Genomic DNA, 19893 nt, shown 5'->3' on the forward strand with positions numbered 1-19893 from the left:
GCATACGTTTGATAATTCAGCGAATGTGGAAAGTACTTATGCATACGTTTGATAATTGTACCTGATGATGACAAAAACCTTGTCGAAACGTTGTACATTTGCTGTCATGTTAAACTTATATTAAAGTTTTTCTTCATTACCCATTTAAGCCGTCTCCAGCCATTATCATATCACATAGTGTTTTTTTGTTCAGTGCTGCCCTCTATACGCAAAATTTTTCTCTTTCCAACAGCCTCAATACTTCAACCTACCCTGTATTTAACATGGTACAGCTGTGTTGTAACATGCAAATAATTATGCAACAACCCTTCAACAATAGGAGCATGATTATTTGCTGTTGCAGCTGGCTCCCTCTATACTGTAGAATCCAATCTTCACTTCTCAATTTGGCACAGTAGAATGCAGACATTTCAAAATTTTGCTCATGTTTGCTTAGTATTTTGCATTAACAGTTTAATTTGTTAACCAATTTTCTGAGGTGTTTTTAGTTTTCTTGATTTTTATTTTTTCTACAGTGAAACTAGATACTATAGGTTGATATTTCATTGTTGAATTTTAATTTACAAATTTCAATTCACAACAACTACTACTGTACTTCAATGTGCAGTTTCTTAGGCTTCAGGCTTCACGTTTTCTGTTGAGGAGGCATCAGATTTTAGGATGTTGTGAGGTGGGGTCTATTATGTGGCCTGATGTGTCTCTTGATCACAGACCAGATTTTCTTTTCCTGAGGAACCTTTACAGGAAGATGCTGATTTGGATAGCCTGTTTTGTCCTCCTTCCGATGCCATGCAATCCCAAATTCCTACTGTGGAAGTTCCCAGACCGTTTTCAGCCTTCCTAGATATGGTTTCACAGGCTTGTTATCTTTTGTCTTTATCCCTTTTGTCTCCTTTCCTCCTGAATTCTGCTCCTTCCTTGGATTAACTAGTTTATTCCTTCTCCAGAGGTCAGGTTGCATATGAACCTGTTTATTGCTCTATTATATTCTGGAGTCAGCATGTCTCCTCTCCCTTGTCCCTCAGATACATACGAATTAGTGTACCATCATTCTGATTTTCTGTTTATGGACTCTCAGACTTTGGAGTTTTTTATTGTGACATGGGGATCTGCTCCTAATGTCACTGAAATACTTCCCAGGCCCAAATTTCCCATTTTTGTTTGCTCCTAACCAACCTCCTATCTCATATTCGTGGCTATCCACTTTTCCCCAGAGGGGATGTCAGAAGATGCTCACTCCCTCATGTATTCCATGTTGGTGCACTTATTTTTCTCAGCTCTTTTCCCACATCCATGGCTCCTCTGCTTTGGGACATCCTGGGTGTGCATGCATTTTTAGCTGATGTATCCAGATCATATTTCTGAGTCCTTCTTATGGCTCCATTTTTTTATGCCAAGTGGTTTTTGGAGATTTTCCTGATTCACTGGAGTCCAGAGTGAGAGCTGCTCACCAACACTCCTCATTTTCCTCCTTAGTCTCTTGTATTTTACAGCATTCACCTACTCCTGTTCCTGTTTTCCCTCCCTCCCCTTCTCCCAAATCTTGGCAGCTCTTCTTCCAGTTATTCATTGGTGGGTGCCTCGCTCCCGATGATACTGGTAGTTATATCATAGGTTTTGGTGAGTTCAGAGCACGTTTTGCCAGGTTTATGCACCATTTGCTTTATCTCTCCACCTACCTGATCCTCATTTCTCATTCCTTTCCCTCTTCCTCAGGATTCAGTTTTCTTGCCAACATATCAGATATATTTTATTCTCAAGGACACCACATTATCCACTTGAGAGGATTCATTAACTCCTATCTCAGTCAGGCCCAGCTTTCTCCTCTTCAGTTGATGGAGCTTTTGGTTCTCAACTCTTAATCCTCTCCATCTTTTACCACACGCAAGGTTCTTTCTGTTTTGGAGGCTTAAGCTTCTATGGAAGCCTTCATTCCCTAGGGTTGTACTCACTTGCACACATTTTAGTGGGGCTGCATGTTAAATGGAATTTTTCTCTGGATCCCATGAACTCAGTTCTCCTTCTCCTTTCCTCATTACACATCTGTTTAGCATAGTGGTTCAAACAGGATCAACACCATGGTGGGCGTTTCTCTTCTACCTCCCCATCCTGGATTTCATCTTTTTACAGATGCTTCTCTGAAAATCATGAGTCTTTGGTCGAGTTGGCTCTGAACATCAGTTTTCCGCAGCTTTTTGCCCTTCATCAAGCTTTGGATCATTTACAACTTTTCATACAGGACAAATTGATCATGATCCATTCTGACATTTAGACCATTGTATCTTCTATCACTCAACAATGGGGCCCCCATACATTTGCTTTGTTTTCAAATGTTAGGACTCCTATTCACACACTTAGCAGGGTGTCATATTTGGCGTGTTATAAATCTTGTTGAGGATCAATTGTCTCATCCCAACAAGATTCTCCTCATGGAGTGGTTCCTAGTTCTTCAGGTGTATGGATGGTCCTACACCCAGTGGGTTACTCCACTTCTGGATGCATTAGCTACCCACCTCAATTCCAAGCCAACCCTTTTTTATTCCATGGTTCCACATCCTTTGTCTTTGACAGTAGATCCCTTCAGTCAGGATTGGTCATCCTCTACTTTTATAACTGTTCCCACCACATAATTCCTCCCCTCTTCAAGTGGAGTACAAGAGTTCTTACCAGTTACCAGCTCTTAGCTGCTGAGGTAGTGGGCCAGGGAGTGTTCTCAATCCCATTCAGTTGAGAGAAGGGCAGTGGTGTTCTGTTGGTATAGATGGTGTAAACCATTCTTCTACCACGGACCAGGAGAAAAATACCCGATGATCCACCAAAATGCAGTTCACCCCTCCAACTGGGATCCCTCATCCTACTGCCACCTGGATGTTTGTTCCTGGGTAGTCTGGTGTTGGATTAGAGTTGGACCAGCCAAAATAAGTTTCCACATATGTGGTTGGCACGAAGCCCTCATCCTATTGCGGACTGGACAATAAATTCACAATACCACCAGTTTTTGGACTTGAGTGAACCACCACATTGCATTCCACTTCCTACTGCTGCTAAGATGTTGTGAACTGGGTCTGCACACATGCCCTGACTAAGATGACACAATGGAACCCATTTTCTCTTCTGCTTCCTCATCTTCAAGTTTAAACAGTAGGGACCCTCTTCCTACTACAAATGGATGATAAATACCTGATGCTGTTTGGTTCTGGACTGGAGTTGACCCACCAATTACAGTCAATGCACCATATCCACTTCACACCATTTGGCACATCAAATTGAGTATTTGATGCGCTCCTTTTCTGTCAAATTAGCAATACATATTTTCAAAATGAATGAAGAGTATACATGGTTTAAATATGGTGCAGTATCCCACAGGTGTGTTCCTCTACCAAGAGATGTAGCACTCCATGGTGTTCTTCAGACACTTTCCTGAGGATGCCAATCTAGGTAAATTTTGCACCAGCTCCACTATGTCAGTGAGTGGAGGTAAGGTATCATATGGGAAGTTAAAACTTTCTTACACAGAAAATATATCTTTTTTTTTTTGCCTAATATCAAAGTGAAGATTGGGTTTTATAATATAGAGGGAGCCAGATTCAACAGGAAAGTATGTTGTAATCCTATTGATGGAGGGTTGTCACATGATATGCTACAATGCAGCTGTACCACATTAAGCATGGGGTAGGTGGAACTATCAAGGCTAGCATCGAGAGAAAAATTTGTGCACATAGAGGGCAGCACTAAACAAGAAAAGCTATTATGTGAGAGGAGGTAAGTATCTATCAGAAATATATTTTCAATGCAGTAAAATTTTAATTTTTGCAACCTTTCAGTAAGCATTACAAGTCTTTTATAGACTAACATATCTGAATTTGTAATGAAATTATTTTTACCAAAAATTTCTCCATGAATACATGGAGTCAAAGTGTTGACTGCTTCAAGGGCAAAGTGATTTTCATGTTAAGATCAAAAATACTTCAACTGAAAATTGTCAAATTGTATAATCTCTAAAACCTCGTAATAATTATATTTCAAATGTTTTGGTTTTTTTCAGTTAACCTTTATATATTATCTGTTATTTTCTCTACCTTAAATCTGTATAGAGTTGATCAAATTGAATGACCTTGTAACCACCATAAAAAATGTGTGAAATAAATCTAAATTACCCTTTTTGTCTTTCTAGAATGACTTCCACTTGTAACAGAAAACTAGACTTGTTTATCTTAAAGAGCTTAAAACTAGTAACATTATACATCTGTTTCTACTTAAATATTATTGTTTTATTACCCTTTGAACCCTGTCTAACTGAGAATCTTGTAACACAAGTTGTAAATCTCTCTGTGAAAGTGTAACTTAGGTTACCCTATCGAATGATGTAATGCATGTAATAAGTTTAATTATTACTTTTCTTTATCTTAACTAATCTAGCCTAATAAGTTTCTAATTTTTATGTCAGTTTTAAATTATAGCTACTTTTATAATACTTACCTGGGTCATCATCATCTTTTTTTTTTTTTTTTTTGCTGTCACCTGTTGATGAAACTTAACCCAACTTTTTTTATATTGATGGTATTTCTAGACTAAATAATTTTTTGTTTAGGCAAATAATGCACCTAATATCATAGAATAATAACACATAAAATAAGACAACATTCTATAACTATCATATTTTTTGTAGCTTTCCAACTATGCAATAAAAGCTGTTAAAAATTTAGCTAAGCTCATTGATGCATTTCCTGTGGGAATAAAGTTGGAACTGGAAGCAAAATAAACAATATTCTCTTACAGAAAAGAACCTAATATGATATGTCATTTGATGTGACACACATACTGGCTTTTAGATAATGTGATGTATGGTGTCATCTACAATTATCTATAACATAATCATCTAAAAAATATCAACATAATGACCCGAGCAAAGCCGGGAATTTCACTAGTGTAAAAATATATATATATATTAATGGGTTTTCCTGGTGTTTCACTTTCTTTTTATGGGTTTTTTCTCTGTGCTTCACTGAAAAGTCCATTCACAATTATGATTCTGATTTTGTAAGTTGTCTTATATTAAAAAAATAGGCCTGAGCATGGCCTACTGGTTAGAGTGTCTGGACCAGGAACCTGAGGGTTAATGGTTTACATCCCATTGCCACAAAAACGTGTTCTACACATTGGGGATGTAGATGTTCTATAAGATTTATGATCAAATTCTACTGTATATTCAGACAAGAATAGCCCAAGAGTTGGGAATGGGTGCTATTTACTAGTTGTTTTCCTTCTGGTCTATCAGTTCAAAATTAGGAAAGATTATGTACAGATAATCCCTATGTACTTTGTTGACAAAAATTATAAATAAACAGACAATTAAAAAAGTAATTATTAATCATATATATATTTTTTTTGTAATGTTTGAACATACTTGGAACCTACATAAAAAATACACCAGTGATAGAACTGAACATGTGTACATATCTTTGATAACTAACTTCATTTTGATGTAACTTAGTACCTAACAAAATAGTAAACAATGTATTACTGCATATGAAATAGACATTTGTATTTTCTCTTCATCAGTGCTCTAGCAGACTTGAGAAATTGCTTACAGAAGAAGAGAGTAAAAAAGACAGTATCCTGCTTGTCTGAAGATGGTATCACAAAAGGGACCCAAGGGGAAATGGAGAATTTCAACATGAAATGTTCATCTGTAAAACTTTCAGTTTCTTGTTTTTTTGTGCTTGGAACAATTGTGATAACTTTATTTTTTTATAAACGTTGAAGTTTGATGCTGTTGAAAATTATGTTGGACAATTTTTAAATAGAAATGAAAAACATTTTTTCAATAACTTTATGGTGCTGTTTCATGAAAAGAAAATCCCTTTTTTCACTTGTTCATCTCTTTTTTTAGATACTTAAAAGATACTTTATTGTAACAGTATCTAATGGAAAGTGTAATTCACATTTCACAATGTTCAATCCCATGTGTATTTTGCTATGTTGTGTTTTAATGTCAAAGTTTGTAAGTCAACTGTTATTTTAAAAAGCTATATATGTCAACAGAAATCTCAGAGCTTGAAAAGCATCATCTGTTATAATAAGTAATTTATTTGCTCACTGAAAAAATATTTAGCTAGTGATGAAAAATTCTTTGCTTATAGTTCGTTTCATCAAAGATGACGATGTGTTTCTTGGCATGTTTGAGATAATTTTAAAAATATCATTAACTAGTAGTGAGCACAAATTTAATTATACTTTGAATCTCTAAAGAAATTTTCAAATCTTAAATGCTTTTAAATTGCATGTGGAAAGAAGTATATAAAGGATTTTATGGTAATAAATAACACAAAAATCATAATATTTTCATTTGTGCAAAAGTGACTTTCAAAACTTACAATTGGATATTATATCTGATTTTTGTACTAGAACTAATAATTATTCTAATTTAAAATATTTGGTAGTTTGCACATTCATGACTTATGAAAAATCCATAAGTTGATTTGTTTTATTATACAACATTTTTGGTGTAGTAAGATTTTCCAACATAAATTGGTTGTTAGGGAAACCTGTTGAGCAACTGACTAGATAATTCATGAAAATTTAGTCCTATGATATAAGTATTTGCTTATTTCTAGTTTTTTGGTTAAAGAAGTGCAGCATTTTATTGTGGTTCTGAATAAAATAAAAGCAGTCATACTTAACGCATCCATCGTTAATAGGCATAATGTTGTGACTCTATCTGGTAATTTTTATTATATAACAAATAAAAATAAAGGATTGGAAGATACAGGGTGGCCCAAAATTATCTTTCCTATTTAATAATTAAATAACTAAGAAAGTACAACCATGCAGTTTTCAACATCTTTTAGATCAACTCAAACATTATTTGCTGTCGTGCTTTTTTTTTCACTCCAGTGAAAAAGCTCATTATAATTTGATTGGTCGTGGTGGACCAATTCCATGGCCTTCGCATTCACCAGACATCACTCCACTAGACTTCTTTCTTTGGGGGTATGTTAAGGGCATTATGTATCACACACCTATAGCAAACATCACAGAGCTAAAGGCCAGGATAATGGATGCCATCGCCACTGTAACTGTGAACATGTTGCAGTGAACGTGGACTGAAATCAAATATTGGTTAAATGTGCTGATAGCCACTAATAATGCACACGTAGAAGTCTACTTAGATGTCAATAAAAAGTGTTTGAGTTTGGCTACAAGATGTTGAAAAGTGTATGGTTGTAATTTGTTAGTTAGTTAATTATTAAATTTTAAAATAGGAGAGAAAATTTTTAATCAACCTGTATATGAAACACTTTAATACATTTATATTCTTGTTGGTTTGAATTTAAAGGTAAATAACTTCTTTTTTTTTACAATAGGCTACGTATTGAATGCATGTTTGTTAGTTTATGATAAAGAAAATGTTTTAATTTGCATTTTTTGCTTGCTGTGATTCAACAGTACACTGAAATGTGGCTAAAAGTAGGTGATGTCTAAGACATTGCATTTCCAGTAATGTTATAAAAATCATGATTTAATGTTTTATACATACATGTATCCTTTCTTTTATGGTAAAATTGTTGTTCCAATTATCTTTATTTTTTTCTTTATACTTCAAGTAAAATAAAAATTTGCTAGAGTTTGACTAGTCAACCAGTCAGATCTTGACTGAATCTCTTTTAGTAAGAAAACGTTTTTATTTCTTTGTCATTTTGTTTTTGATAGCAAATAAAACTAATCAGTTTTTGGTTAGACAATCAGTTAGATCTTAATAAGTTGTTATACAGGTTATAAAAAAATAAAATCTTGGGTAGTCAGCCAATTAAATCATGACTAGGATATTGTATGAATTTTTTTTTCCTATCTTTTTCCCTGTTGTTTGGCCTATGGTTCAGGGTGCTTGACTCATATTGGGTCCTGGGATCAAAACCCTGAGGTGAACATTCTCTCCTTTCAAGCATGGGGGCATTGTAATATAACAATCATTCCCACTGTTCATTGGTAAAGGAGTAACCCAAAAGTTGGCAGTGGGTGCTGCTGACCAATTACCTTTTCTCTGGTCAGCAGTTCAAATTGAGGGATGACAGCACACAACCTTGATTACTCTGCCATAAAACAAACAAAACTCTTCGTGGTTTAAAAATAAATGCAAGAAATATGAAAACTGGATGATCAAGAAACTAGATCTCATCAGCTTTTTGTATTTTTGTATGCTATTTACCATTTTATTATATTGAAAAAATAAACACTTTTTATTATATATATATATATATAGAGGGATTTTCCATACCAATAACATGATGGCAGAAAATGAACCAAATATGTGGGGTGTAGTTTGCTAAGTTTGCAGATCAAGTTGATCAAATTTGAATTTAAAAGACTTGTAAAAGTGTGTCATAGATCAAGAAATTTGCTGAAATATCAGAATTGGTAAAATCAAAGGTCTATTGAGCAATACAGAACAAGCTTCTTTTGCATTATTTTGTGACAAACTATAGCCTCCATCTTGAAATTAAATTACGAATTTTCTACAAAAACTTTACTTAATCTGTGCTTTAAATATAGTGTTTTAAATGTGTGTATATTTTTTATAAAACTAACTATTTAGATAATATTTTAATATGGCTGAAATTTGATAGTTATGAAATTATAAGTTCAATATTTTTATGTAATAATCATCAAAATGAATACTAGCCTCAACTAGTAATGAACACTTTTTTATTGAACCAGCTATTTGTATGAATAAATTTCTATAAAAGACAACCGTATTAGAGAACCTTCTGATAATTTACCATTCTATACATTGTTGTTACATCATTCCAGTTTTATAACTCAGTTCTAATGTATAAGAGGTTTAAATTTTATTACCTTATTATTTTTTCTGTAACTTTGTGTAATGAATAATTATACGTATTTACTCTGTCTTTTCAATGTGTTGAGTCTGGTAAACTGCAGGGAGAACCATATTTTTGTTGTATTTATGTTTTAGAGGCCTAAGATATATATTCTGCATAATGTATTCCTTATAAATTAGTTATCACTGTTACCGAATCAGTGCATTCAAATCTTCAAATTGTGGTGTTCCAAATAACGTACTTGCTATTTAAAACATTCTGATGACTTGTGTATTTATCTATATGACCTGTATCTGCTATTATACATGACTAGTGAGATTTTTCAAAATCTTTCAATAAAAACTATCATTTATATTTTCTGTGGAATTTCGAGATTATTATAAACAAGCATTTTGAGAAAACGCTATAAATCGATATTAACTATATATAAAAATAAGTAAGATCGTAATTAGACTTGGAACTTGTTTTAACAAAAGCGCTATGTCACTTCCGTCCCTCACCCTTCAGCGGGAAGTCTGGCGGCTAATAACGCTAAAAAACCGAGTTTCGATACCCGTGGTGAGCCCAACAGATATTCCATTGCTTATTTTTGTACTTGACCACAAAAAATATTTCCCTGTGACTCAGCAGTCAGCGCGAAGGGATATCACGGTAGAATTCGGGGTCCGATCGCAGCGGCAGACACAATGCAAATAGAATTTTATGCAGCTTTGCGTTAAACTAAAACAAGTGACGTTATATCTTTCACAAGATTGGTCTAGTTTATGTAAAACGTGTATATTAAATATAAAACAAACAGTTTTATTTAATTTTCCGTTTTGTATGTAACATTTCTCAGTACATATGCCATATTTGTATAGTTGGTTAATTATGTTGTGCAAAAAGTTACCTTGACGGTTAATGTCAAACTTGGGAAACTGGAATCGTGATTAAGTACACATTGTGTACATATATACACACACTTCTATGAAATATAACTTCGCCCAGCGGTGAATAAATAATCTACTGCTCAGTAGAGAGCTAGATATGAGAATAGTGCTTAAAAAATAATAAATTTTGGCCTGGTTGGCACTGAATATAGTGTGTTGTACATTCTACTTTACCTACACTCTAAAGTTATTAAGACTTACTAATACAGTATTCTCTTGTTTACGCTGTGGTTGCTTGACGTGCTCCCGGATCATTAAGACTAGCCTGCTACTCGCTAGTTCAAGGGAAAATGATAATTCTGATTTATAAATGTTTCGTACATATTATTGATAATAATTATATTTCATGAACTTAAACTAGTTCACGCTATAACAGTTGATCGTGCATTAATATCAACCACTACTGGTATTGGGCGAAAGACCTTGTCGGCACTGGATGTAATAGATACAGTTTGGCTGACATATTGCTAAACATTCTTATTTACTTTCACTATTGAGTGCTTAGAATTAAATGATAGAATATAAAGTCATTAGCATATTCATCAAACGAGTAGTAACAGTTACATTTCAAAATATTTTTATAAAATTTAAATTAAGTCATATAATAAAAATGCCATAAAAATTAACATTGGAAAAAATATTCTAATAAACATCAAACTAATCACGGCGTAACTTCTAGGGAAAAAATGTGTTTAATAAAGAATATTAGTTTAAGAGAAAACATGCAGAATGTGGAAAGATAGCATTATATGAAGTCAATTTCATAAGAGAACATACCTAAACAAGAAGTAATTCTGTTATTGTTCATTTTTATGACATGAACAGCAATGGATGAAATATGATTTTCAGATAAGTAAAGTAATCGACCACCTAGAAGGTTCTATCTTTTGAAGGGTGTCATATCCATGATTACTGATGCTTCATATGTTATGGTGAAAGATTTGTTTGCAATTAAGCACAAAGCTACACAATAGGCTATCTGTGCTCTACCCACCGGTGAAAGAACTGTCTTAATTTGCACTGCGAGAATCGTGTTTTTTAAAGTGCTGATCGAATTTAACAGGCTGTAGTGAATAATAATGTCAGTGAAAATAAAATTGTGGTAGAAAGTCGTTTTTGATTTTTCGAATAGGACATCCAAATCATTGCGGAATGAAAAGCATGAAAATACCGAAAGAATAAAATTCTCTCTAAGCAAAAAATTTCACCAATAAATCATAAATATAAATGATAATTTTTAAACTGAACATTTTAAATTTAAAATACATATGACACTTTAAAACGGGTGAAAAAACTAAATTTATAAAGCGGTAGTTCGTGATCCTTCATGTACAATAATGTATGTAATTATTTAAACATTTTACAACAATGAAGAACAGGCTTCAATCTAATTTTTATTTTTTGTATTGTAAACTATTAACTGAAGACACTGTTACTTCAGATAATAGTATATTAATATATTGATACATTTGAAAAACATTGTGTTCCTGGATACAATACTTTATGATAACTTGATTATGTTGTACTGCGTAAAACAACAATGCAGAAGAAATATTATCTTCTTTTCAATAACAAAGGCGATACAGCATCAAAAGAAAAGGTTTTTTTTTTCAACTCCTAATTCTTAGCTGATACAATAGAGGTTTTAAGTGAAAATAATATATTTTAGCAATCGAACTATTGTTTGTTATAAACCATTACTATCCCCCGATGTGCCAGCGATAAGTTTACGGATTTGTGCGCTAAAATCCGGGGTTCAGTTCCCTGCAGTGAACAAAGTGCAGATAGCCCATAGCTTTGCACTAAAAACAAACAAAAAAGTAAGTATTTTTCTTTACTGGAATATTTATATCCTTAGCGGAGTTCATCAGCTTTGATTAGTTTCGTGTTGTTGTTTTCTTCGTGCAAAACTATACAACGAATTATCTGCGCTCTGTCCACCTACAGGGATCGAACTCTGGATTTTAACAGTTTAAGTCTTTTAAACTTACCGCTGACCCACCAGAGGACAGTGTTCATGCGAATCTTGGTGTTTTCATTACTTCAGTGTGTAATTAAGATTTTACCAAACACAAAACAGAAACATAGAATTGTGATTTACACTAACACAGATGTTTGGAGACCAGGAGTATCTCAGTGGTTGGCGTGACCGAATTGTATATCTGCAGATTCATGGCTCGCGTCCCGTTGCCTTAAAGAAAAAAAGACTCGCTCCGCATTTTGGACCTTGGGGTTCTATAAGAATGACATTCAATTATTTTTATTTGGCCAAATAAAAGTAGCCCAAAAGTTGATGTAATGGACAGTTTTATCTTAACTGATGTTTGACGTCATATCCACGGTTTTGATCCAGGTATGACCCACTGGAGTGATAACAAGGTAGGGGTCAGACTCGACAGGTTCTACGCCACCAGAGATATACTGCAAATGGCGGGGAAAATGTGAATAAGTCCGATTGGAAATTTAGACAATTATGTTATTATCACCACTAGGTCTTAACCAAATAGATCGAGGTCAGCGACATTGGAAACTCAATGTCCCTCTCAGATGTCAATAATACAATTAATGAGAGGTTAAAAACACTATGCGATACAGAAACAACCACAGAAAAAATGCTGGATGACCTTAAAACCGAAATTAAAACATTACTCAGAGTAAAAGGTAGAGAACAGGCCAAAAAACGAAATAAACAAATAGACTTTCTAGAACGAGCCCTTACAGTAACAGCCCAAACAACAACCCTGAATTTATAGATTCAGTGCATATGTAATCAAAGCTGAATTAAATGAGTTATACAATCAAAAAAATGAAAGCATAAAAATCAGAATATTATCAGAACAAGAAGAAACGTTTTCAGGATAATTCTACAAAGTATTCAATAACAATAAACAGAAATCCCACATAACATCACAAGCAGATAGTGACGGTAACGTACATAGACATACATAGTAAATTTAATAGTGCAGTTAATCACTATGCAAATCTTTAATCCACAAAACCAGTCAATAGAAATAAATTAAATAGAATAACAGAACATAAAACTGTTATCCTCACACACAAAAAAAAACAATAGCATAGCTGGCGCACTCACAATACAGGAGTGTTGTGAAGCGTTAAATAACATGAAAAATATAAATACTAGAAATAAACGACCTTATAACACCAAAATGTTGTTTTTATCTAATTAGACCCTCAACGTTTCGCTTTACAGCTTCTTCAAAGCTTGGTACGGTCAGTTTCGGATTGTGTTTTAGTGAACGTCCTGAAGCAACTGTAAAGCGAAACGTTCAGTGTCTAATTAAATAAAAACAACATTTGGGTGTTATAATTTCATTTATTTCTAATATTAATATCTTCTATACACCAATATGAACTACAGAAATTAAAAGGTGAAAAATAACAAAACATCTGGCCTAGGTGGAATACAGGCAGAATTTTACAAACAATTCTGACCGATAATCGGAAACAAATTTGTAACCATGCTGAGCCAGTGTTTGAACAAAGTCACCCTCCTGCTTTCATTTAAATCTGGGATAATAACTTTCAATCATAAAACGTATGAACAGACAAACAATTCAATTTACTACAGACCCACCACACTATGTAACACTGACTATAAGAGATGAACAAAATGTATAAATAATAGCAGATGTTGTCAGCAAAACACATACATGCAGTATTCCAAAGAGAAACATCCAGTATAATAACACTCTAATTAGCGACGTAATCCACATTAGCAACAAAAGAAATCCGACGCATCAATAGTCACAAATGATCGGGAGAAGGCGTTTGCTCGCGTCAACCAAGACTTTCTCCTGTTCATACTCTCAAATCATATTTTTCCCAACAATATCATACAATGGACAAAAAACATTTACACATGAATTACAACAACAATTAATGTTAACGGATACTTGTTCAGGAAAATACCTATCAGTTCTGGAGTAAGACAGGGGTGCCCTCTCTCCCCAGCCCTTTTTTGTCCTGACGACTGAAGCTCTCCTCTCCTCTATAGAACAACTTTAAAACATCAAAGGTATCCCGATCCTGGGAAACCCAGGAGAAGAACAGAAAGTAACTGCTCGTGCAAACGTTGGACCAAAGACTGTGATAGAATCAATTCCAGGTGTTTTGAAACGTCTAGACGCGATCTCGCCTGCAAAATAGTACGGTCAGAATAAGACTTAACAAAATTACAACAATAAATAGCTGCCACTGTCTAGAAACTGTTCGTCATGCCATATATGACTGTGTGATATTAGTTGCATTATGGAGGAAATTCGCCTTCATATTCAGCATCAATTACGTCATGTTTAATACAGTACTTTTCTGTCATCCTATTTCTGTTCTTAAACCTCATGTTCTTGTTTTCCTTTCAGTACTTACTAGGGGTGTTTAAGGTGCAGATCTAGGCATCCAGATGTAGGGGAATTTTTTCAGCGTACGCGGGAAGACTCCATTGAAATCCTAATAAACAACAACAAAAACAAAAATAAGAAGAGCTGTCCGCATACGTCTGAGGACTGAGCAACATCGGTTTAGCCAAGGTGAATTCTCCAAGAAGTGGTCACCGGAGGATTCCTTCATCTTCCCAACCATCAGTGATGCCCTTGATCTCAAGATCTAACACAAACGCCACCTCTCGGTACGTCCACGTCGTCACGGAAACACAAGCGGTTGGACGGGCGAGAAGGACTACGGCGAGCCAGGACCACTACTGGAGTCTACAAGTCTGATACAGTGTTTTCTGTGCTGTGCGTGATTATGAACTCGGGTTCTATGCCTTTCTCTGGACAAGGACCGAAAATAATACATTGACTTTACTAAGCGATGATAATCAACCACTCAATCTATGTGCCTGTGTTAAATGTTATTGTTTTTTCTTTATAGTTTTTTCCGTTTTATGCTCGTTAGCTAGGGAATTTGAAAACCAGAACATCAACCTAAGTAAGTTCAAACCTCTAAATGTAGACATCCGAGTGGCATATCTCTGAGAGTTCTCGTGAGAGGTAGAAATCTTTGAGACTCACAAGGCTAAGCTAAGTTTTTAATTAATTCTAAGTTGCCAAACGCTGCGTCTCCTAGAGTTCACTTTTAGAAGTGCATGGTATGTCGAGACCTGCGGGGCAAAATGGCTAATGTTTCTTCCTTGGCTTTTTTCCCTGTGGAGAAAAACCCATAGGGTAGATATTAAAAAAAAATAAGTACCTAAATAATTTAAGTTTCTCGTTTCCAACGAGGAAGAAAATGGGCAACACAAAGTGTCTTAAATGTTATGCCCCCCAGTGGCACAGCGGTATGTCTGCGGAATTACAACACTAGAAACCGGGTTTCGATACCCGTGGTGGGAAGAGAACAGATATTCCATTGTGTAGCTTTGTGCATAACTACAAACAAACTTAACTGTTATATATATTTTTTTTTTCAGGAAATGACGTATCTGGGAAGTCCATATATCAACCATCTCTCATGCAGGGTGACTTGCTGATGGAGCTCCTGGATCAGCTTAGTCGAGATAGGAGTCAGGCGTTATATAACATAGCTCACTCCAGCTCGGTTTAAAATCAAACAAACATTTGCAGGTTCACTATTCTAGCATACAATTGTTTAGAATCTAGTGTACCTTATAACGTGCCACCCCTGCTAGTTGCCTTTCCTCTAGTCTGTCAGTTTAAAATTAGGTATTGGTATGTGCATATAGTTCTTTGTATAGCTCTGAGCAAAAATTACAAACCAAATCAGACTCTTGTTTGTAGTGCTCTGTAAAAACACCGAAGATTTGTGGATTGAGAACCAATAACAGAAAATTGTAATGATTATACCAACGATCACAAGTAATATTATATTGAGAAAGATATAAAGTGTTTTGATTTAAGAGTTGCATGCGCAGTGAAAAATACTTGAATTTTCTACAAGTTAACCTATAAGACGTACTGCTTACATATAAAATAACCTATATCGCCAGTTCTATGTCTTAGATTCGAAATGCGTGGTTTTAATAAAAGTAACAATGAGATTTCCTGAAAGATCTATGGTCCCCATGTTAAAATGGTCATTTTTTTGCCAGATACTTGCACATGAGTGAAGTTTTTGGTTCTTTCTCTCTTTACACTTAAAAAAATCCTGCTTATTAAAAAGTTTAGGATATTTAAAGATAATTTGTTTTGTTTGTAATTAAGCACAAAGTTACACAATGGGATATCTGTGCTGTGCCCACCACGGGTATCGAAACCCGGATTCTAGCGTTGTAAGTCCGCAGGCATACCGCTGTGCCACTGGCAGATAATTTGTAAAGAATACGATATGTATAGTTATGTGAAGTTTAAGCCTTTTTTTTTGCACAATGTTAATTGTTAAGATAATATAAGTGTGTGTGTGTCTAATATGTATGGTAGTTTTAAATACATTAAACGTATTCGCTTTACTAAACGTAAGGAATTTTACTTATTGTCAGCTAAAGAGACGTCTAATTTTCTATAAACGAGTATGACATAATACTTTTTAAAGAACGATTCTGTCTCCTTTTAAACACACATAGTTATAGGTTATAGTTATGTTTATGTTACTAGCGCAACGCAACTTGAGCCACGAAATTAATTAAAGTTGTCAGGTAAAGTATTAAGTAACTTGATTCACCTCGAACAGATAAAATTGTTGAAATATTTTGAGAACTTTAATTTGAACGCAATCATTAATAACGCATTGCTGACCGGATTATTTTGACGTCTAATATCTTTGCTGTTTGAAGACAGGAAACTAAAAGGTTTTTGCTTAATTATTGTTATACGTCGTTAGTAACATGTTTGCCAGCTTTTTTAAACTGTGATTGTATATCTGATTGTTTTTAAACATCAAGGATTCACTAAACTGTGAATGTTTGTTTTATCATGCTTCTTGAGAAAAGGTGATACATCAAACTGTTGTCATGGTATTTAGTGGATTTCGCAATCAGGCCATCGATCTTATTTCCCCGAAAGGGGCCGAAGGCCGCCTGGAGCAGTCATCTATTTTAACCACTCACACCACAATACAGTAGTGTGTTGTCTGTCAGTCAATCAGTAGACATTAAAATGATGTCACGTATGGAACGCTTAAGATTGCAATTTGTACTGTCGTGACGTTAGTAAAACGTGCGCATGCCATTAATTACGAGAAGAATTATGCACTATTGAAACAGAACACTTTCGGGGAACCTGCAGAAGTATATCTAGTTTATTAACTGAACTAGTGACCATCATTTTTATGGCTAGTTCATTTTCAAACAACTATATTGGTCATTGTCTAAGAAAGACCGTGGTTATTACTTCTTCTCTAGGACTTCTGTGTGTGAGATAGGGGGGTGGGGGGACGTTATGCAGTTTCATTTTAAACCAGCTCAAGCTGTTCAAATCCAACTGGCCCATTGAGAGATTGACATACAGACTGTTATCGTGACATTGTATTGATTTTGTCCATGATGTGTAAGAAGTGCCATTAATGTGTACGTGTATGAATTTTATCCTAGTCGAGTAAATAAGTGCCACTAATATAAAATATGTGAATTTTATCCCATATGTGTATGAAGTGCCACTAATGTGAATATGTGTTTCTAATCCTACTCTCTTGGTCAATTATTAGTTGAATGGGTGCTTTTTTTTAGTACGTTTGGAAATACATTATCTACGTATATCAATTTTACGTAATTTCCACAAGAAATAATGGTGTTGGCTTTAAGCTAGATTCTAGGATAGTAATTGTTAGATCTGCAAAACACACTTTGTACCTCCATCAACTTATCATGTTTGGGATCTAATCGGTGGATCGGATTAACTTAAACATGATATTCATCACGGGGAAATTATCTCCAATAAGCTCTCAATTACAGCCTTAACTAGTGGCTAGTGGCTTTGCAAAATAATTGTTTGCCAACTATTTAGTTAGTGTAGCTTGTAACTAAAAACCACTCTAAAACAATTCAAGACTGTAACAGAAGTATCAAGTCTAAGTTATGAGAGGCTGTTACTGAAACGCCCTGAATGCCACTTTTAGCAACAAAACTTCTACCATACTTAAAATAAAATGTATGAATGTATTTGTTAAAAGGTTTCGATACCCGTGGTGGGCAGAGCACAGATAGCCCATTGTGTAGCTTTGTGCTTATACTACAAACAAGCAAATACACCATGTGCTATCTGTACTGTGCTCACCGCGCATATTGAAACATCATTTTGAGCATTTTAGCCTTCAGGCTTATCACTGAACCATCGGGGAGAAGCTTTTTTCTTCTTCAAAAATGGAGATGTTTGTCGCTTAAAATAACCCAAAGCTAAAATGGTTTGTTTTGAGGTAAATGATAACGTGTTTGACCGTTTCAAATGTTAATTTAATAAGTCAGTGCTCTAAGATTAAATTATTCTGAAAAATTCTAATTAAAAGTGTTTGTGATGGAACACTGAAAAACGTTTACGTTGTAAGCGTATTTGTCACGATAATTCTCGTTTTTAAATGACTGATACAGTAATTGTGGAGTGTTAGAAGCTGATTTAAAGAATAAAATATAACTTATTATACCTAGAAGATGTTAGTAGAAGAAGCTATATAAATAATTAATACACTTGCCTTTGTCTGTCCGGTTTTGGTTTGGTTTGTGTTGAATTTCGCGCATAGCTATACGAGGGCTATCTGCGCTAGCCGTCCCTAATTTAGCAGTGAAAGACTAGAGGGAAGGCAGCTAGTCATCACCACCCACCTCCAACTCTTGGGCTACTCTTTTATCAACGAATAATGGGATTGACCGTCACACTATAACGCCACCACGGCTGAAAGGGCGAGCATATTTGGTGGGAGGGGGAATTCGAACCCGCGACCCTCAAACTGCGAGTCGAGCGACATAACCACCTGGAAATGTCAGACCTTGTCTGTCCGGAACTGTTCTCGCAAATTTCACGATCAAATGCTACAAGTCTCATATCGTCCGAGGAGTCTGGATTGCATACTGGCTTTTCTATTCAGAATCACCTTACCTTTTTTTTGATTAATGCAACGATTATGCTACACGGTTGCACAATGTCGTTGCCATCACATGACGACTAGCTTCGATTTTTTTATTTGCAAAGTAATTCACATAAACATCACTTAACCCGAAAGTAATTTCCTAAAAAATGAACATTACACTAAATGCAACTGCTGTCACACGATGAGACAATGGTAAGTCTTCGGATTTACAATGCTAAAATCAGGGTTCGATTCTCCTCGTTAGACACCACAGGTACCCTGATGTGGCTTTGCTATAACAAAACAACACACAGACACACAGTTGCTATGGGCTTTATCGACTTTTTTACGTCTAAAATACGCAGGCGCAGTTCATTCAAAATCATAAGCTCATTACATTGTGAACACGCATTCAGACGTTTCTGCATATTCAGCTAAGTTTGCCTTCATTACAACTTTACATGTAATTTACTTTGCAATAATGTAGTTTTGGTTCCTTTCCTAGACTGCTATAAACAATTTTTAGCTACATTTTACTTTAGTACAAGTCTTGTTTTTCGTTTTTGTGAGTTTCGTTGTTTCAACTTGCAAAACAGTGTCATACATTGAACGGTCATAACTGTTTCATACTCTGTACACTCTTATAAATACTATTACTACACTTTATTGTTTACTTTACGTGTAGTTTTATTAAATAAATTTACGACTACGTGAATTTGTTTGCCTAACCGCGTAAAATATTTATCGATCTAACACATAATGCCTGCAAGAAAGCGTAGCGAAAATGCCATGGAAAATTCAAGCGAAGAGTATGAAAACTACCGCAAATGTTTTGCATGTCGCTGCTAGTAAGAAAAAAATAAACGGTTAGCAGGAAACAGAGCATAAAGATCATTGTTAAACTATAAATATAGCAGTATTTAAATTAACAAAATTGTTTCTAAAAATCAGTCTATCCAACTGTTCTCTATCTTACATCATTATGTATGGGACTTCCTATGTATTGTTCTTTCTTAGATATTTGATATATGTTCCAGTAATGCTAACTGAAACCTCAACAATTCCATGACAGTAAGTAACTTTATAACTCGTCTTGTTGACCTCGGACCAGTGGGCCACGTGTCTAGTTGACCTTGGTTCCATTTTTA

General features: G+C 34.8%; 1 protein-coding gene across 3 annotated transcripts in view; it reads left to right on the forward strand.

Moving 5' to 3' along the window:
* Positions 1-9197, forward strand: part of LOC106472578 — a 36375-nt gene extending 27178 nt beyond the window's left edge. For all 3 annotated transcript variants that reach the window (XM_013933232.2, XM_022401137.1, XM_022401138.1), the window contains exon 5: positions 5563-9197. In XM_013933232.2, the coding sequence (XP_013788686.1) occupies positions 5563-5764 (202 nt within the window). In that variant the 3' untranslated portion in view covers positions 5765-9197. The remainder of the gene's footprint in view (positions 1-5562) is intronic.
* Positions 9198-19893: the final 10696 nt, after the last annotated feature.

The sequence above is a fragment of the Limulus polyphemus genome, unplaced genomic scaffold (genome assembly GCF_000517525.1).
Source record: "Limulus polyphemus unplaced genomic scaffold, Limulus_polyphemus-2.1.2 Scaffold5438, whole genome shotgun sequence".
Classification (NCBI taxonomy): domain Eukaryota; kingdom Metazoa; phylum Arthropoda; class Merostomata; order Xiphosura; family Limulidae; genus Limulus; species Limulus polyphemus.